The sequence below is a fragment of the Helianthus annuus genome, chromosome 1 (genome assembly GCF_002127325.2).
Source record: "Helianthus annuus cultivar XRQ/B chromosome 1, HanXRQr2.0-SUNRISE, whole genome shotgun sequence".
NCBI classification, from domain to species: Eukaryota; Viridiplantae; Streptophyta; class Magnoliopsida; order Asterales; family Asteraceae; genus Helianthus; species Helianthus annuus.
Window position 1 is genome coordinate 137,638,465 of NC_035433.2, and position 20,595 is coordinate 137,659,059.

At 38.7% G+C, this 20,595-nt stretch overlaps 4 protein-coding genes and 1 pseudogene across 4 annotated transcripts; 1 reads left to right on the plus strand and 4 right to left on the minus strand.

Moving 5' to 3' along the window:
* The first annotated feature begins 2,225 nt into the window (after window positions 1-2,225).
* LOC110880124 (polyubiquitin) lies at window positions 2,226-3,780 on the plus strand. The gene is made up of 2 exons (XM_022128698.2): window positions 2,226-2,319; window positions 2,509-3,780. The coding sequence occupies exon 2, from the start codon at window positions 2,511-2,513 to the stop codon at window positions 3,669-3,671; it is 1,161 nt and encodes a 386-aa protein (XP_021984390.2). The 5' UTR covers window positions 2,226-2,319; window positions 2,509-2,510; the 3' UTR covers window positions 3,672-3,780.
* A 2,040-nt stretch (window positions 3,781-5,820) lies between these two features.
* Window positions 5,821-6,357, minus strand: LOC110932433 (annotated as a pseudogene).
* Window positions 6,358-6,470: 113 nt separating this feature from the next.
* LOC110932441 (polyubiquitin 11) lies at window positions 6,471-6,977 on the minus strand. Its single transcript, XM_022175775.1, has one exon. The coding sequence runs from the start codon at window positions 6,975-6,977 to the stop codon at window positions 6,471-6,473; it is 507 nt and encodes a 168-aa protein (XP_022031467.1).
* A 5,275-nt stretch (window positions 6,978-12,252) lies between these two features.
* Window positions 12,253-12,811, minus strand: LOC110932444 (polyubiquitin). Its single transcript, XM_022175777.1, has one exon. It carries the CDS (start codon window positions 12,766-12,768, stop codon window positions 12,253-12,255), a length of 516 nt encoding a protein of 171 aa, XP_022031469.1. The 5' UTR covers window positions 12,769-12,811.
* A 34-nt stretch (window positions 12,812-12,845) lies between these two features.
* Window positions 12,846-13,674, minus strand: LOC110932450 (polyubiquitin-D-like). Its single transcript, XM_022175783.1, has 3 exons — window positions 13,548-13,674; window positions 12,932-13,421; window positions 12,846-12,852 (listed from the first exon to the last, which is right to left on the minus strand). The coding sequence occupies exons 1-3, from the start codon at window positions 13,672-13,674 to the stop codon at window positions 12,846-12,848; spliced, it is 624 nt and encodes a 207-aa protein (XP_022031475.1).
* Window positions 13,675-20,595: the final 6,921 nt, after the last annotated feature.

Here is a 20,595-nt window from a genome sequence, read left to right on the forward strand (position 1 = left end):
TTTTAAGATGAAAAAAATAAAACAAGCCATAGTAAAAAACATACTGATCATGGTAACTTATAAAACACACCAAAACACAAAATTCTAACCTGAATGCTAAGAAACTAATAACTAGTCAACCATGGGAAAAAATAACATAATGCAAGTTAAAACACACCATTCAACGACCAAAAAAATAATAATTTGTATATTACAAACCATCATACACATTTTGTAAACTATAAAAACACTGGCTTCATCCTCAATAACACAATTAACAAACTGCATGAACCAACTCAATAACTGTTAAAACACATTATGAAGAAACAGTCTGATGGTTTTTCAGAAAAAGTTTAATAAACAAAACATAAAACTACATATATGGAAGTTAAAACACACCATAAAATATCTAAAAAAAGGTGATATTCAGATTACAAACCATCAGTCACCTTATGGAATCAATAAACACAAAGACCTCAACCTCTCTGATTGTTAAAACACATCACCAAGAACAAGCTGATGGTTTTGCAGATAAATGTTAATAATCTACACACAAGACTACAATAGTAAATAAAAAAAAACTATAATTACCATCTCCACAATCAACAAGTGTGTTTGAAGCCATGATTTTGCTCTCTGAAAAAATTATTGAATACGAATGATGCTGCTGAAGAAGAAAAGGATCGAAATAATTCTATATACATATGTTTTTCATGAAATTTGGAAGAAGTTTGGATTCAAAAACAACCATAATTCCGAAAATCAGGGACATAATCGGTTACATTAGAGATCATGCAATGTTAGTTAATGAAGATAAATTCCAAATATAAAACTAAAATGTGAAATTACATGATTGCCCTTCTAGTTAAAATCCCTCAATGACACATGTCCAATTCTTATTGCTTCCTAGACTTTCTAGGAAAAATAAACTTTCTACCCAACTCCTACTCCACACACATATATATATATATATATATACATCTTAAAGAAATATAAAGGATTTGAGGATATTCACATCCTTTTGATAAAAGAGTGTAATGGTTCAGATGAGTGCACGGTCTTCTATATATATCTAGCCCATCATTTCATGAAATGACGTCTTATGAGAAGCGAAGACAAATTAGAGCACTTGCACTCTGCACACCAAATAAATCCTATGCGTCTTAAATTGGAGAGTAAATTACATTGTATCCTCACCAATTTTTATATGTATATGCATAATAATAAACTCGGTGTCTATTTTCGGAATGAAAATTGATATAATAAAATGATTATTGTAATTCTCTTTGCAAAGAAGAAATCACATTAGTCTAATGCGTTCATAAATATTCTATATGTGTATTAGTATATGTGTTTGAAAAATAAATAAAAAGTAAATGTTAAATAGATAAATTGGAAGCATTTGTTAGATTGCATTGTGCGTGGGGCTATTGAATTTCCACCGGCGTTGAGGGTAAATGGGAAATGACGTTGCAGCTCTTTGTTGGTGGGTTTAAATTTAATAGATTTTTTTTATAAATTTTAAATATAAAATAATAACTAAAAGTGCGCGCTACATGTCGAATAACGTCATTCTTACACGCTCTGTGACACACCTCATGTTTTGACACCACACCAAGTTTCTTACGCGTGCTTACATCTCGTTCGTAAAGTGTAAAAGACCATGTGTAGTGATACACATGAATAATGCCCTCACCTATAGGCATTGTGCGCCACGTGTCATCCTAACCAGCAAAAGGGCATTATGGGCGTTTTTCACAAATGGGTGTAGTGGGATAATGCCCCATCAATGATTACCCAATTATTATTTTCTTGTTTTTTTTTTAATTTTAAATTAATGGTATGTGAGTTGGAATGATCTCATTGGCCAAGCATATTGAAGAGAGGCGTTGATTGAAGCACGCCTTGAAGGATTTTTTGAAAAAAAAGCCCTAAAACGCCCAAGGGGTGGGGCTTAGTCGTGGTTGGACGTCTTTGGGGGAGAAAAACGCAAACAATTTTACCACCAAGTATAAACATTTTGAACTTCTACACACTAATCCAAACCCTCTTTTTGAACTTGAGCACACTAATCCAAGCAAAACCCTCTTTTTGAACTTCAGCACACTAATCCAACACTAATCCAAGTAGAACCCTCATATCATAATTTTGGCTCACGCTTCTATGTATCCACCTTCTTCTAAAACATTTTTGAAAAAACCAGTGGGAGTGGGAAAGGAATGGCTTCGATGAGAAAACCGAACGGAGACGGATACGATACACCTGGTAAGCGGAAGAGAAAAAACCCCAGTGACGACGATTATTTCGAAGCCGACGAGAGCGACGATGGCGAGATAAAGAGTAAGGATTCTTCTCATCATCGCCATTGTTTAATAATTTGCCATGTTTTAGGGCTTATCTGCATGTGCTTTATCAGATTTGTTATTCATCGCCATTGTTTAATATTTGTTATTCATTGCGTCACTATTTCTTCGATTTTTGTTGATGGTTTGATTTAGCATTCAATCTTTATGTTTTGTTGTGTCTTAGTCATGACTGCCAGCGGTAAAATTATATCTCTTCAAGTCAAAGGCTTAGACACCATTAACAACATTAAACTCAAGATTGAGGCTGAGGAAGGTATTCCGTGCCGCAAACAGGAACTCATATTCAATGAAAAGCTTCTTCAGGACAAGGATATCCTTGGGAACTTATGCATCAACAAGGAATCTACCCTCAAACTTGTGCGCAACTCAAAGAAATTCATGTATATATATGTTCAGACCCCTGGGCTCTACCGAGTGACTTCAACTCTTCAAGTCAAACCCTCAGACACCATCGGCAACGTGAAAGCCAAGATGCTTGGTCATCATATTGGGGATGTGCTCATGTTCAACGAAATTGTCCTCGACGACGATAATGACACGCTTGCTGACTTAAACATTATCAGTGGATCCACCCTCACAAGCATTGTTAAATCTGTGACATCCATGGAGATATTTGTGAAATCTTGCACCGGAAAGACCATCTCGTTGTTAGTGAACCGCACAGACACCATCAAAGAGGTGAAATCGCAGATCAAGTATGAGGAAGAGGTTCCTGTTGACGAGCAGGTGTTGATCTTCAACGAAATGGTTCTTGCCGACAGCGGGACCCTTTCCGAATTCCACATCAATAGGAAATCGACCATCACTCTCGTGAGGAAGTCAAAGGGATTTACAGAATCCATGCAGATATTCATCAAGATGCTCACCGGAGGGACCATTGCTCTGAAAGTCAAACCCTCAGACACCATCCACAACATAAAAGCCAAGATCCAGGATGTGGTAGATATTCCTCCCGACGAGCAGGAGTTGATCTTCAACGAAATGTACCTCCACGACATTGATACCCTTGCTAGCTATAACATCAGCAGCAAATCCACACTCACATTTACTCGTACATCAGGGGGATTAATGCGTATATTCATTCAGACCTCCTTGGGACGTATCATTACTCTGAAAGTCAAATCCTCTGACACAGTCCAGAATGTGAAATTCAAGATCCAAGATATGGAAGGTAGTCCCCCCTGCCAGCAAAGACTGATATTTAACGCAAAGCAGTTGGATAATAGCCGTACCCTTGCTGACTATGACGTCCATAAGGACTCAACCATCGATCTTGTTTTGAGACTTCCACATCCGAAGCAATGCTCCATCTTATCTTCTGAGTAAGTTGGGGCCTGGGGGTTGGGGGGTATTATGAAGGTGTTAGATTGGAGCAACTTATCTTATGAACCATTTATATATTGTAGTAAAGCATGATGTGTCTCTTTTTGATGTAGCTCTGTTTTGTAAACTTGTTGTTCACAAGTGTTTGGCATAGTTGGAAGCCTTTACTATGTTGATTTGTTTGGTTTTTATTAATGTTTATCTAGTTGGTTAGAGTTACATAATTTATGGATTATGTGTATTATATATTTAGGTGTCATGGTATATTTATATGGATAGGTTTGTTAGCTTGGTGATCAAGTACTTATGTTTAGTATAAATAGGGTTTATTTGCTTTCTAAATTGTATTGTTTTGATTAAAAAAAAGAGCCGTGAGTGCTTGCAATATCCAGCTGTGTGTTTGTTGTTTTTGATCCAGTTGCTCCAACATACGACACTATTGTTGGTTGTATATTGAATTTATTTTAAAGGTTTATCCAATGGATGGGTTAATAATGCTTTTTAACGAAATGATCAAAATATAACAGTTGCGTAAAAAAAGTTATTGTTGGAACAAATTCTAGGTTCATAAATTAGGCTTATGTACGACTACTCGTTTGGTATTTTAGTCACAACATTGATCTAAATCTGGACAGTTATGAAATTTGAAATGCTTATGTTTCAGTAAGAACTCTTCTTTGTCCATAACTATTTTGCACAATTGTTTTATACTATTGACCGTTTAGATTGGATGTATTTAAACATTAAATATGATGTAATTTTAATGGCAAATGCTATTTAGTAGAGCCGGTGACACGTGTCATGTGTTAAATGATATGTGTTTCACAAGACATGTTTAACACATTATTCAACCCAAACATGCATGATACGTATCATTATTCCAACACTAACATACATACATGTTTAATTAACGGTTTACATGACACGATTATATATAAGTTGTTCAATAACAACAATGACAAGACACACAACGGGTGGAACTAAAAATAATAAAGAATTGCATTAAATACAGTTGGAATTAACATATATGAATGGAAAATATCATAATTATTTCCCTAGTTCAAAGCTGCTAATTCCCAACTGTCCTTTTTTATGAATGATCAATTACTAACACCTGGTATTATTGTCTGTCCGTCCATCCATCCATCCAGCCAGTACATATTTTTAATAGCTGAAAGAAGGCTATATACTCATGTATATCAAGTAAAAGATAAAGAAGTAATTCAGGATGTCTGTAACCTTGAATCACTGATAGCTCAAATGAGCTTTCCAGAATGTCAAAGGATTTCCTCTAGTCCTTGAAGTGACATTTTGAGCAAGAAGAAAGAGCGGACCTTTCCTCGACTGTTGCCACATTGTCCAGCAAAGAATGTTGCGACTTGGACTTCTTTAATGTCGGGTTATGTTCCTGATCACAGGCTGAATCAGCCATGTTGGGAAATGGATAGTATCCCACAAATTACACAAATGAAGTTGTTTTACACTCCTGTTCTGCATTGTATGATGTTAAGGTGGGAAAGCATGTCCATGGACTCATGGGTACGTCTTGATATATTGATTTGAGGATGTCACAAGCATTGGAAACTCACAATACAGGTTCATCTGGGTTGTTTAGTACAATGCTTGAGAAGGGTATTGAGCTAAATGAGTTTTTTTAATTACTGTCTTGAGTTTATGTGACCTTTCTCATTATTATGTTTTAGTTCTACACATGGTGTCAATTATCTTGTTAAATGTGTCTTGTCTTGGTGTTATTGAAGTGGCTATATTTAATTGTGTCGGGCTAACTACTTATTAAACATGTATGTGCTAGTGTTGGAGTACCGACAAATTTAATTGTTAAATGTGTCGTGTTCGGGTTAAACAGCCGTGTTAAATGTTTCTTGTCAATCACAACTTAGTATTGTCATTATAATTACATCATATTTAATTAATGTTTATATACATACAATCAAAGCATTATTAAACCAACCATTTTAACTTTTAGTTCTTACCGGTTATATGGATCTAACATTTTATCTTTTGTGGTGTTTAAATCAGTCAAAAGTGAAGGTTTGCAACTACTTCAAATACTTGTAGAAAACAAGTTTACAAAACATAGCTACATCAAAACTAACAAGGCATCATCTTTAACCATAGTAATAGATCTTAATTAAATTAAGCTGCTCTTATTTGTCGCCTTCATAATCGCTCCCGATGATCTTACAACAAGATGAACTGTTGATTCACGGTGGACGTTATAGTCGGCAAGGGTATGGCTATCCTCCAGTTGCTTTTTGCCATAAATCAGTCTCTGCTGGCAGTAGGGAATACCTTCGATATTATAGATCGCTGATTTCACATTCTGGATGGTGTCAAAGAGTTTGACTTCCAGAGTAATGGTCTTTCCAGAGAGGGTTTTGATAAATATGCGCATGAATCCCCATGATATACGCATAACTGTAAGTGTGGATTTATTGTTGATGCTATAGCTAGCAAGGGTATCAGTGTTGTGGAGAACCATCTTGTTGAAGATCAACTCCTGATCATCGGGGGGAATATGCACCTCATCCTGGATCTTGGCTTTTATGTCGTGGATGGTGTATGAGGGTTTGACTTCCAGAGTAATGGTTTAATCTCTGGTGAGGGTCTTGATGAATATCTTCATGAATCCCCTTGATCTTTGCAAAAGCGTGAGGGTTGATTTCTCCTTGATCTGGAGGTTGAGAACGGTCCCGCTGTCCTCAAGAACCACTTTGTTGAAGATCAACACCTGCTCGTCAACAGGAATACCTTCCATACGCTCGATCTTCGATTTTACTTTCATGATGGTGTCTGTGGGGTAGACAAAAGAAAGAAGGTCTTTCCTGTGCAAGAATTCACAAATATTTCCATCAATTTCACAGATTTACCAATGCATGTGAGGGTGGATCCGTTGGTAATGTTGAAGTCAGCAAGCGTGTCATTATCTTCGTCAAGGACCATTTCATTGAAGATCAGCACATTCCCATAACCGTATTGACTAAGCAGCTTTGCTTTCACGTTGCCAATGGTATCTGAGAGTTTGACTTCAAGCGGAAAAATCAAATGGTAGGGGCCAGGAGTCTGCACAAATATACTCATCTTTGAGTTGCGCAGAAGTTTGAGGGTAGATCCCTTCTCTATGCGCAAGTCTCCAATGGTGACGGTGTCCTGAAGAAGCATTTCATTTAAGATGAGTTCCTGCTGGCGACACGGAATACCTTCCTTAGCCTCAGTCTGGAGTTTAATGGTGCGAATGGTGTCTAGTTCTTTAACTTGAAGAGAGATGGTCTTACCGGTGATGGTCATCACTAAAATACAATAAAACACCCACAAAGATTGAAGTAAATAGCCACTAAATCAAACCATCAACATAGATCGAAACAATAGTGATGTAATGAATAACAAATATGCAAACAAAGGCAATGAATAACATATCTAATAAAACATAGCAAATGTTTAAGTGATGAGAAGAATGCTTACCCTTTATCAGCTTGCCATCGTCGCCCTCCTCGGCTTCAGAATAATCGTCAATGGGGTTTTTCCTCCGTCGGTTACCAGGCCTATTATCTCCGTTGGTTTCTTCAACGAAGAACCGTCAGACATTATTTTTGGTCGTTTTCTGGTAAGTTTTGAGAGAGAGAGAGAGAGAGAGGGGGGTTTTGAATTGGTTTTCTGGTGATTTTTGTTGCGGGAGGTTTAATTTTTTTTTCAATGGGGTATTTTTTTTTTGAAAGTTTTTATTAAGAGTTAACTGGTATTTTTTCCGTTGTGTGTTGTGGCGGCACGCGGCGGGTGGAAACGTATAGTAAGACAACAAATAATTCGTAAAACGCGACGTGTAAAATCCAATTACAAAAATAGTGTAAAACACAATGCGTAAAAGAGAATTACAAAAAAAATGTAAAATACAATATGTAAAAGACAATTACAAAATAGTGTAAAACACAATGTATTGACATTTGCAAAAGGAGGAGTAGTAGTCTATGGGTTACAATTGCAATATTTTAATGTTGAACGGGTGTAAAAATGAAGTAATAGTGCAAGGGGTAAAAATGCAAAGTTTAAAACTTTAGGGAAAATAGAAGTAATAGGGTAAAAATGGAAAATATAAAAGTAGATGGGTGGTGACAGAAATGTGTAAAAGTTGAAAGAGGGTGGCGGAAAAGCGTTAGGGGATGGGTAAAAAAGGCAAAGTGTAAAAGTAGAGTGATGGTGGCGGAAATATGTAAAAGATGAGGGGGTGGTGATGGAAATGTAAAAGTAATGGTGTGGTGACGTAAGTGTGTAAAAGCTGAGGGGGTGATGATGAAAAAGTAAAGTAGAGGGGTGGTTATGACAAACTTTGAAAGATTAGGATATGGTTGTGAAAATTTAAAATAAAAGGGTAGCTGTGACAATGTTTGAAAGTTAGTGTTGGTGGTGTAAAAACCACCGACTTTCTCCTTTAAGATTGTATTAATTTTCTTACATTACCTTTTCAATGGTGTATTTATTTTTGTTGAATGTTTTTCTTAAGGGTAAGAGGGGTGGGTGTGGCAAACTGTTCGGTGACCTTGTTTGCCGATCTGCAATGCCGTCGCCGTCGGCAAAGTTGCCGCACGGTGACCATATATTCGGTGACTACTCACCTCTTGAGGGAAGAGAAGAAAGAGGGGATATCTAGTGGACCCCTTCTCTTTCAATCAATCATAGTTGTTAGAGAGGAGAATTGACATGTCAATAAATGTTAGAGAGGATATCTAGTTTACATCATCTCATAAGGGGAGCACTTCTCTCACACTTAATAGTTAATTTCTTACATTACCTATAATTTTGTATGGGTATTTATTTTTATTAAAGGTTTTTTTTTAAGAGTTAATTTCCTGACGTTACCTGAAATATTGTTTTAAATAAGTTGTTTAATTTTTATTTGGTTTAAGTAATTAATTTATTTAAACGTGTAGTATTTAGGTTGGCATGCTTAACTCGTTTATTGTTTGGACCAAATCCTTGACTTATAAATGTTGAGACAAAGGACCACACGACATTGGTTGGTTTCAGTCGAGCCTGTTCTTTGATATTGGTTCTAACTTTCGTGTGGATGTTGTCATGGTGATATCCACTTAAAAAACTTCTTCCATGGACCATGCAGGATCTTGCTTGCTCGATATATACATGAAAAATGAGAGTAATGATTAGGACTCCATATTTTCTAATGCATGCCTTAAGTCCCCATATTTTTAATGCTATCAAAAGTCAGTTTGATGACTCGGGATTACACATACATCCATATCAGTACTTATGTTGACGGGTTGGGCTTATCACTTATTTTGGGTCATGTTTTTTGGTAAATCAGATAAGGAACCTTTATGTCATATGGCGTGTGTCCGTGCTTTTCCATTTGGTTGGCTGGTTGCATCCTTTTTACGAGGTTGAATTTGCCCACGTTTATTGCTATGATTTCACGAGTTTTTTTTTCCTAAATTAGTGTTGGTGAAAAAACTATTTAACATTTTGGTGGAAAAAACTATTTACCAATGTGGTGTTTTTCCTTTATTTTATATTGTGTTTACTTTTTCTTTTTTAAAATCACAAAAAAGAACGACCCCTACATTTCAATTGAATACTTAATCAAATTATCTTTTTATATTTTATTCAATCGAACAGAGATTGAAATCTTTAAATTAGTTGCAACCAAAAGAGTCCCACTCAAATCGGTTTCACCCTACAACTTACCACTAAAATCGGTTATGGCCTGCAACGACGAAGTGGTCATGGTTTTGGAAACCAAAAGAAAGAGTGAGTTTTGTGTGTGTAAGGCCAGGCGGGGCGGAGTTTGTTCGACGCGTGATGGCATATTTTTAACGCGTGATACTCTTGTTTTACCACCGCCGGCATAATTTCGACACGTTATTATATAACGAAAACACGATTTCGTTATTTTTTTTAACGCATGATGGTGTTTAATTGTGAGGGTAATTGTTGGTTGGGGGAAAATTGTTAGGTGTGGTGGTGAGTGATGACCACCCCCACTAAAAAAAGTTGTGAGTGATGGAAAAATGGTTCATGACATGGCGGAACCTGATTGGTGCTTGTGAGTAATAGAATTCTATCACTAGTGACAACTCCCTCCCCCTAATCAGGGGCCTGTAACCAACAGTCTGACCCTTTGACTGTAACAGGGAAGACTTTACCGGTGGATGTTACAACTAAAATGCAATGAAACAAAAACATCATTTCATACTCCCGCTCATTCCCCTAACCCCTCATCTATTTCCCTCTCATTCTCACAAAAAAAAAAAAAAAAAAAAAAACCACAGATTTGCAGATCAAAACCCACACACATCTTCTTAAATTCTCTCAATCGCTCCGAAGGTTTACAGATCAGATCTTTGCACCATACAATGGTAATCGTCTCCCTCATACTTCTCACAGTATTTTATCTTTTAATCCTCTCATTTGTTCATATTTAATATCTTTTAGCCGTTAATTTGTACTCAATAACTGTTGATTTTGTGTGGAATTAGAGCTTCCGATTTGTGAATATAACGGATTTAATTTGAAATTTGAGCAGATCTGGTTAAAATGGTTCCATCTGTTTGGAAATTTTGATCGATTTGGAAATTGTGATGCAGAGTTTATCAGTAGTATGGCTCTTAAAAGAGCGAACTGTGCAGTTGAGCTGATGAGGTGCCTTAGACGCCTACGGGACCCTCAGAGCGAGCTCCTCTTGCTTCGTTCTTGGATGGGTGTTGCTAAATTACTGTTTGGTCTTCGAACGTGCCAACCTTCTTTGGTCGGGGGAGCTGTCTCTGTTTTTGATGAAGGCCTCTGGGGAGCATTAGAGGATATTGTTGTTTGTGGGGGTGCCTTTTTTGGAGATCTCCAGTGGAGGTTTGCTTCTCTCCCGACCCGGTTCGGAGGCTTAGGGATTTGTACGGCCGAGGATGCCTCTTCATATGCTTTCGTGGCTTCAAGGGCCCAATCTTGGGGTTTACAAGACCACATACTCCGAGAATGTGGTGGGGATGTTTTAGACTCTGATTACAGGAGTGCGTTGGACCTTTTGCATAGTTCTCTTCCCGACCTTGATATTGGCGGTTTCTACATTAAAGACACCGCCCCTCCTAAATCCCAGAAAATTCTGGCGAATGCCTTATATGGCGAAATTGTCAAGAGGTTTGAAGAGAAGTTTGTTTTATCCCCTCGGCAAAGAGCTGTGTTTGAATGTCTACGTGCCCCACATGCTCAGGATTTCCTGTCTGTCGCACCTATTGAAGGCTTGGGACAACACATGTCGGCTGTCGAATACCGTGCTATCCTTAGATACCGACTGATGATTCCTTCGTTCTCAGTTGACGAGCCATGTCCGGTATGCCGCAAAGCGTGTTTGGATTCTTTCGGCGAGCACACGATCCACTGTATAGAGCTACCAGGGTTTAAATATCGGCATGATTGGGTGAGAGATGTGTTATGTGATGTTCTTAAGCGGGCCGGGATCTCTGCCAAAAATGAGGCTCCAGTAAATTTCCTGACTGACCCCTTAGAGGGGAGGTCCACTTTACGCCCGGCGGACATCCTTGTGTTTGGATGGGAAGGGGGGAAACACGCTTGTGTAGATCTAACTGGAGTCTCCCCCCTTGCCGGGCTCAAGGACAAGGGCTTTGTCGTCGGGCAAGCGGTGCTCAAGGCAGAGGCGAGCAAAGTGGCAAAACATGAGAAAGCCTGCCTGGAGAATCAACATTTGTTTGTCCCGTTTGCGTTTGATACCTTTGGTGGTCTCGCTCCTGACGCTGTGCGACTTTTGAATCGGGTTCAAAAAGTCGTTAATAGTAATTCTTCGTCGCTAAAGGTTTCAAAATTTGTATTTAGTAGAATTGGTTTTTCTATTCAAAAGGGGGTGGCGGCACAACTTGTTGCCCGACTACCTGCCATTGCTTTGTAATTGCCCTTTTTCGTATGGAATGATATAAGAAGTTCAGGTTTAAAAAAAAAATCGATTTTACACTTTATTTTAGGGTTTCACTTTTTTAGGTAAAAAATATTGAGTTTTTATTTTATGATTCCATGCTTTTGTCAGTTTATTTAATTCTATACGAGCCGTAGAACTTTATAGGGCCCGTATTGACCATGTGAAAATAAGTTTTTTCCATGTGTTATTACCCTACATAAATTTACTTGTGGACAATAAGTTACAAAAAAGAGCTACATCAAACGACACAAGCCAACGCTACATCAAAAGAGACAAGACATCATATTTTACCATAGTAATGGATCATAAGCTAGGCTGCTCTAATCTAAAACCTTCATCACCCCTCCCCTTACACTGTGTTCCAGAGTTTACTAATAAAAGGAAAGGAAAACAAACAAAAAGAAATTAAAAATATATTGTGTTCCAGAGTTTCATTTACGGAAGGAAAATAAAACATGTCGTGTTCCCGAGTTTCATTTAAGGAAGGAAAGAAAAGGAAATAAAAGAAAAATTAGGCTAAATTCTTTAATATTTTTATCCTTCCGATTTGGAAGGAAATGGGGGGGGGGAGAGACATCTTTTTTTCCTTTCTCATCCTTTCCTTTCTCACTTTTATTTTCTTTTCTTTTCTCACGTTAAGTTAACTCGGGAACAGGAACAGAGCGTTAATCTTAAAGAAAGAACCATTGTTGATTCATTGTGGACGTCGTATTCGGCAAGGGTACGGCTATCCTGATCTAGTTGCTTTCCGCTAAATGCCAGTCTCTGCTTGTCAGGGGGAAAACCTTCCAGATTTTGGATCTTGAATTTCACATCTAGGATGGTGTCAGAGGATTCAACTTCCAGAGTAATTGTCTTTCCAGTGAGGGTCTTGATGAATAGACGCATGAATCCCGGTGATACACGCATAACTGTGAGTGTGGATTCATTGTTGATGTTATAACTAGCAAGAGTAACAATGTCGCAGAGAACCATCTCGTTGAAGATCAACTCCTGCTCGTGATGGCGAATATGCACCTTATCCTGAATTTTTGCTTTTACGCTACCGACAGTGTCTAACGAATTGACTGTATGAGTAAAGATCTCTCCAGTGAGCATCTTGATAAATACCTGCAAGGATTCGGAATATCCCTCTGATCTACGCATAAGCGTGAGGGTTGATTTCCTGTTGATGTGGAAGTCGAAAAGGGTCCCATGGTCCCCAAGAGCCACTTTGTTGAAGATCAGCACCTGTTCGCCAAAATAAATACCTTCCTTCGATTGGATCATCGATTTCACTAGCTCGATGGTGCATGTGGGGTTGACTAACAAACTGATGGTCTTTCCAGTGTAAATATTCACAAATATTTCCATATAGCACAAGTCCACAGATTTGTCAATGCTTGTGAGGGTGGATCCGTTAATAACGTTAAACTCAGCAAGCGTGTCATTATCGTCGAGGACAATGTCATTAAAGATGAGCACTTCCCCAACACTATCATCAACCATCTTGGCCTTCACTTTGGCGATAGTGTCTGAGGGTTTGACTTCAATAGACAAAGTCCTAGGACAGGAGCCGGTGGTCTTGACGAATATATTCATGGATCCCCTTGAGTTACGCATAAGTTTGAGGGTAGTGGACTCCATCTTGATGCCCAAGTTCCCAATGATATCGGTGTCCTGAAGAATCATTCCGTCGAAGATCAGTTCCTGCTGGCGGCACGGAATACCCTCCTCGGCCTCTATCTCGTGTTTAATGTGGGCAATGCTGTCTGAGCCTTTGACCTTAAGAGAGATGATCTTACCAGTGGTGGTCATCACTAACATACAATGAACACACACAACGATTCAAGTTAACCAAAATGTAGACAAGGCTAATAGTGATACGACGAAAGCCAAAATGTTGCAAATATTAAAACAATGGGAATGATTAGAAAAATCATTACCCTTTATGTTGCCTTCGTCGTTATCCACAGCTTCAAAATAATCGTCGGCGTCGACACTGGGGTTTTTTTTCTTCCGGTTACCAGACCAGTCGTCTCCCTCGCCGTTAGGTTTCCTCAACGTAGCCATTGGTCTTCCTCTGAGCCAAAATGACGAGGGTGTTGCTTTAAGAAAGAGTGAGAGTTCAAAGGATTATGCTTAATATATAGTGGTAGAAAAAGAGATACAGAAGTTCAAAAGCTTTATGCTTAATTACGTTATAAAGTTGCACCCTTTGGAATTTGGTAAGAGTAATTTAATTTCGTTTTTTTCCATGTAACCAAACTACAACATATTTCTGGTTAATTTTGTAATTATATTCGATTATTTACTAGGCTAAACTCTATACGCGGCACAAAATATTCACAAAAATAAAAATTATCAAATTTTATATTGTTACGTATAGCATTCTCGTTAAAAATATCATGTATATTGTTTCTATTTATTTGTTTAATGTTGGAAATTTTATAAATAATATATATTAGTTGTTAATATAATGATTATTTAATAATTAAGCCAAGATGAATGAGAGATCTTGTGCATTAAGTTTTGTGTGTTGGAACCATAAACATGTGGGAATGTATTCTTGTATGACAACTCACACCCAGTGGTAGCCAGGAGGGTGCGAAGCACCCGACCCGGGCCCGGGCCCGGGCACGGGCTCGGGACCGGGACCGGGACGAGGGCGATGGGCGCAATGTAGCGCTTTGATGGCGCACTTTGCACTTCGCACGCTCGCATCGCCGCGAGCCGCTTGGAGCCGCCTTTAGTATTTTTTAGATGTGTCTTGGCTTGTGGTCAACTAGAGACTATTCAAGTTCCTAACTGAAAAATAGTTAAGTCTCAGAATTTATTCTTATTGAATTTTGTATTCAATATAGACTATTCAAGTTCTAGACTATTCAAGTTCCTAACTGAAAATGATTAAGTCTTAGAATTTATTGTTATTGAATTTGGTATTCAATAGAAACTGACTTTTCGAATTCTAGGGGGTGGTTATATACAAAGCTTGGTGCTTTGTTTTAGATACACGAGAGTCTGAAACTCGTATGGTTCATACAACAAACACAGCTTCTAACGAACTTCCGAATTTTGGATCTCTACGCACTCTTGTTTCAGGTATTGTTTCAGGTGCTAGGCTAATCCCGGCAGTACAATCTGCTTAGGCTGTTGTACCCTGGGAAACAGACGGGTTCACCTGGGTGGCCAGAAATCTGTTTTAAGGGAAGCGTGATCTTCACGTGCCTCAGTCACCGTTGGTTTTTCGTTTTATTCCTTATTTTCTTTGTAATCTGTTCTTAGTTTAATTTAAATTTCTTGTATTGTAATTTCTCTCAGTTTACGTCTGTTCTTCTTTATGTATTGTAATCAGAATGGTTATTAATAAAATTTACTATTTTATTTATTTTGTGAACGGTGTCCTACAAGCTTAAAACAGATTTTTAAACCCGTTCACTGTTTTGGTTTTAAAAATTTTATAAACTGTTTGTTTTTATTTATTATCAAACTTTTGTAGTTGGTTTTGGTTTTCTGTAAACCAATTTGTTTCTGCCTTAAACTGACTGAATTTCAATCTTGTTTCAGAAATGGCTACTGTCGCAGCAACCACATCAACCACCGTTGGATCCACATCCACTACCATGGGACCATTAGTTGGTACCCAAGCGGCTCAAGCAGTTGCTAACCATGCTGAAAAACCAGAGAAGTTTACTGGTTTGAATTTTAAGAGATGGCAACAAAAGATGTTGTTCTATCTGACCACTCTAAACCTTGCGAGGTTTTTGACAGAGTCTCCTCCTGTTCTCGCAGAAGGGACATCTGATGTCCAATCTGTGAATGCTGTTGATGCTTGGAAACACTCTGAGTACCTATGCCGCAACTATGTGTTGAATGGCCTATCAGACGCCTTGTATAACGTGTATCTCAAGGTTCCAACTGCCAAAGAGTTATGGGAGTCATTGGAACGGAAATACAAGACTGAGGATGCGGGTACTAAAAAGTATGTTGTGGCTAGGTTTTTGGACTATAAAATGATTGATTCAAAAACAGTGATGAGTCAAGTCCAAGAACTGCAGATTATTCTTAGTGATATTCTGTCAGAAGGGATGAATCTGAGTGAAACATTCCAAGTGGCAGCAATTGTTGAAAAATTGCCTCCTAGTTGGGTGGACTTCAAAAATTACCTTAAGCATAAGCGAAAGGAAATGACTATCGAAGACCTTGTGGTTCGTCTTCGTATTGAAGAAGACAACAGAATAGCACACAAAGGAGGTCAAGTTGAAGCTTCTGCAAAAGCAAACCTTGTGGAACATGGTCAATCCTCAAGGGGTCACAAGGGTAACAAAGGCCACAAGTTCAATGGAAAAGGGAAGAACAAAGGTGTTGACCTTGGGCCAAAGAAAGGTGGTGTGAAGAAGAAGGCTGGTCCCTTTAAAGGGAAGTGTTACAACTGTGGTCAAACTGGTCACCGTGCTGACCAATGCAAAGAGCCTAAACGTGACGCGGCTCTTATGGTTGATGATGATGGTATGCCATTAGTGGCCATGATTTCAGACCTCACTGCCATGGCGGAGGAGGTAAATTTGGTGGGTAACGAGCCAAAAGGGTGGTGGGTTGATACTGGGGCAACCCGCCATGTATGCCCAGACAGGACCCTCTTTAATACGTTTAAAGAGGTGGCAGGTGAAAAGTTGTACATGGGAAATGCTGCTACAGCTGATATCAAGGGAGAAGGTGATGTGATCTTGAAGTGGACTTCTGGGAAAGAGCTCACTTTGAAGAATGTGCTTTATGTTCCAGACCTGCGCAAGAGTCTTGTGTCGGGTTGGATGCTTAATAAGCATGGTTTTCGTTTGGTTTTTGAGAGTGATAAGTTTGTTTTGACTAAGCGGGGTATGTTTGTTGGTAAGGGCTATGCCCAAAATGGCATGTTTAAACTAAATGTAATGGCTGTTAAGAAAAACATGAATAAAAGTGCTAGTACTTCTGCTTACTTGGTTGAGTCTCCTAATGTTTGGCATGGACGTCTTGGTCATGTAAATTTTAATTCGATGCGTCGTTTAATTAAATTAGATTACATACCAACCTTTGCTATTGACTCTAAAACAAAATGTAAAACTTGTGTTGAAGCCAAACAAACAAGATCATCCTTCAAATCAGTTGAAAGAATAACTGAACCCCTTGATCTGATTCACACTGATGTGTGTGACTTAAAATCAATTCCCACCAGAGGTGGTAATAAATATTTTATTACCTTTATCGATGACAATACAAGATATTGTTATGTTTACTTACTTAAGAGTAAGGATGAAGCAATTGACAAGTTTATCTTGTATAAAGCTGAAGTTGAGAATCAACTCAACAAGAAAATAAAACGTGTGAGAAGTGATAGAGGAGGTGAATATGTTTCACCATTTGGGGAATTATGTGCAAAAAGTGGCATAATACACGAATGTACCCCTCCTTATACACCCCAATCAAATGGCATCGCGGAGCGAAAGAATCGTACACTAAAAGAAATGATGAATGCCATGTTGATAAGTTCTGGGATGAGCCAGGACATGTGGGGGGAGGCCATTTTGTCGGCTAATTTTTTGTTAAATAAAATACCTTTCAAGAATAAGGACATAACACCTCATGAGTTGTGGTGGGGACAGAAATCATCCTATAAATACTTGAAAGTGTGGGGGTGCCTGGCTAAGGTGATTGTTACACCCCCCAAGGCACTTAGAATAGGGCCAAAAACTGTTGATTGTATTTTCATTGGATATGCCAACAATGGTACCTCACATCGTTTTCTTGTATATGAATCCAAGAATCCTGATGTGCACAAGAACTCTATCATAGAGACAAGGCCAGGAAATGTGACATACTTTGAAGAAGAGTTTCCAATGTTAGTACAAACTCGTGCGAGTTCTTCAACAACCAATCATGCAAGTTCATCAACAATGGTTGATGAGACTGTTCGAGAGGAAACTCAAGAACAATTAGAGGTTGAAGAGGGTGAGCCAAGAAGAAGTAAAAGGCAAAGGACTGAGAAATCCTTCGGGCCTGACTTTCTTACATTCATGGTTGAGAGTGAGCCTCAAACCTATCGAGAAGCAGTTACCTCTTCAGATGGACCTCAATGGAAAGAAGCCATCAAGAGTGAAATTGATTCTATCTTGCAGAATCATACTTGGGAGCTAGTAGATCTTCCACCAGGGTGCAAGTCACTTGGATATCGATGGATATTCAAGAAAAAGATGAAAGCTGATGGCTCTGTCGACAAGTACAAGGCAAGGCTTGTGATCAAAGGGTTTAGACAAAAGGAAGGTCTTGACTATTTTGACACATACTCGCCTGTGACCAGAATAACCTCAATTAGATTTGTGCTTGCAATTGCAGCTTTGAGAAATTTGGAAATACATCAAATGGATGTAAAAACTGCATTTCTCAATGGGGAATTAGAGGAAGAGATTTACATGGAGCAACCAGAGGGTTTTTCTGCTCCTGGCCAAGAGGGCAAAGTGTGTAAACTCGTCAAGTCATTATATGGCTTGAAGCAAGCTCCAAAACAATGGCATCAAAAATTTGACCAAGTTATGCTTAACAGTGGTTTCAAAATAAATGAATGCGACAAATGTGTCTATGTGAAAGACACTTCTAAGGGTTATGTGATTTTATGCCTTTATGTAGATGATATGCTTATCATTGGGAGTGATGATAAGATGATCAGATCTACTAAAGACATGTTGAAAGCGAGATTTGACATGAAAGATATGGGTCTAGCTGATGTGATTCTTGGAGTAAAGATCATTAGAACCCAAACTGGTTTGGTGCTAAGTCAATCTCATTATGTGGATAAGATTCTTGAGAAGTTCAATCCTGGGGACACGAGTGTAGCTCAAACTCCAATTGATACCTCTCAACATTTGTCAAAAAATAGAGGCGAGAGTGTTGCTCAATTGGAATACTCAAGGATCATTGGCAGTCTTATGTATCTCATGTCATGTACTCGACCAGACTTAGCATATGCTGTGAGTAGGCTAAGTAGATATACTAGTAATCCTAGTTCAGATCACTGGAAGGGTATGACAAGATTGTTAAGGTATTTGAGATACACGAGAAATTATGGACTGCATTATGGCCAAAATCCAGCTGTTGTGGAAGGATTCAGTGATGCCAACTGGATATCTGATACAAAAGATTCTAGATCTACAAGTGGTTATGTGTTTACCCTTGGAGGAGCGGCTATATCTTGGAAGTCGTCCAAACAAACTCTTATAGCTAGATCCACGATGGAATCTGAGTTTATCGCGTTAGATAAAGCTGGAGAAGAGGCAGAATGGTTGCGTCAATTCTTGGAATATGTTCCAAGATGGCCTAAGCCTTTGACTGCTATTTGCATACATTGTGATTGCCAATCAGCTATTGGTAAAGCTCAAAGTGCAATGTATAATGGCAGATCAAGGCACATGCGACGTCGGCATAACACGATACGACAACTACTCTCAACTGGAGTTATCACGATTGACTATGTGAGGTCAAAGGATAACATTGCGGATCCGCTTACAAAAGGCTTAAGCAGAGAGGTAGTACATAAGTCGTCGATGGGAATGGGTCTAAAGCCCTTGGAGTAAATTTGTACAACGGAAAACCTATCCTAGAAGATTGGAGATCCCATGATCTAGGCTCAATAGGACCACCTAACTGTACGAACTGGGATCACTGTGGAGGAGAACCTCAACATACAAAGGGAGTTACAAACTTCCTAGTCCATTCCTAATTAAAATCAGTGATATAAAGAGAGGTTAAGCATATGGCTTTTAATGATTTGTAAATCACCTATGTTAGAGAGAAGTGGGGTCGCTTCAAATGGAATTGGGGGCACAATTCCTAGAGCTCTCGCAGAACCAGGATGGTGTTCCATGACCATAACGGACACAACTATGAGGGGTTAGCCAGACCAGGAAGAGTAATGTGTGATGTGTAATAACGTCTACGTAAAAAGGGGTTGGTTCAAGGACATCGCGTCTACTAACCACTAGGAGACTAAGTATATGTCACAAAGGAGGGTTCAAAGGGAAACCTACCTATCCTGCATTACTTAACCGCTGAAATTTTATCATGACACTTGAGTGTATGGGACGATCTCCATTCATGTGGGGGATTGTTGGAAATTTTATAAATAATATATATTAGTTGTTAATATAATGATTATTTAATAATTAAGCCAAGATGAATGAGAGATCTTGTGCATTAAGTTTTGTGTGTTGGAACCATAAACATGTGGGAATGTATTCTTGTATGACAATCACACCCAGTGGTAGCCAGGAGGGTGCGAAGCACCCGACCCGGGCCCGGGACGAGGGCGATGGGCGCAATGTAGCGCTTTGATGGCGCACTTTGCACTTCGCACGCTCGCATCGCCGCGAGCCGCTTGGAGCCGCCTTTAGTATTTTTTAGATGTGTCTTGGCTTGTGGTCAACTAGAGACTATTCAAGTTCCTAACTGAAAAATAGTTAAGTCTCAGAATTTATTCTTATTGAATTTTGTATTCAATATAGACTATTCAAGTTCTAGACTATTCAAGTTCCTAACTGAAAATGATTAAGTCTTAGAATTTATTGTTATTGAATTTGGTATTCAATAGAAACTGACTTTTCGAATTCTAGGGGGTGGTTATATACAAAGCTTGGTGCTTTGTTTTAGATACACGAGAGTCTGAAACTCGTATGGTTCATACAACAAACACAGCTTCTAACGAATTTCCGAATTTTGGATCTCTACGCACTCTTGTTTCAGGTATTGTTTCAGGTGCTAGGCTAATCCCGGCAGTACAATCTGCTTAGGCTGTTGTACCCTGGGAAACAGACGGGTTCACCTGGGTGGCCAGAAATCTGTTTTAAGGGAAGCGTGATCTTCACGTGCCTCAGTCACCGTTGGTTTTTCGTTTTATTCCTTATTTTCTTTGTAATCTGTTCTTAGTTTAATTTAAATTTCTTGTATTGTAATTTCTCTCAGTTTACG

What these genes read in the sequence shown, in the direction of transcription:
- LOC110880124 (XM_022128698.2), top strand. Translation starts at nt 2,511, where the DNA reads ATGACTGCCAGCGGTAAAATTATATCTCTTCAAGTCAAAGGCTTAGAC.
- LOC110932441 (XM_022175775.1), bottom strand. Translation starts at nt 6,977, where the DNA reads ATGACCATCACCGGTAAGACCATCTCTCTTCAAGTTAAAGAACTAGAC.
- LOC110932444 (XM_022175777.1), bottom strand. Translation starts at nt 12,768, where the DNA reads ATGCGTAGATCAGAGGGATATTCCGAATCCTTGCAGGTATTTATCAAG.
- LOC110932450 (XM_022175783.1), bottom strand. Translation starts at nt 13,674, where the DNA reads ATGGCTACGTTGAGGAAACCTAACGGCGAGGGAGACGACTGGTCTGGT. An exon ending in CGACGAAGGCAACATAAAGG is followed by an intron (nt 13,422 to 13,547) that starts GTAATGATTTTT and finishes ATTGTATGTTAG; the next exon opens with TGATGACCACCACTGGTAAG.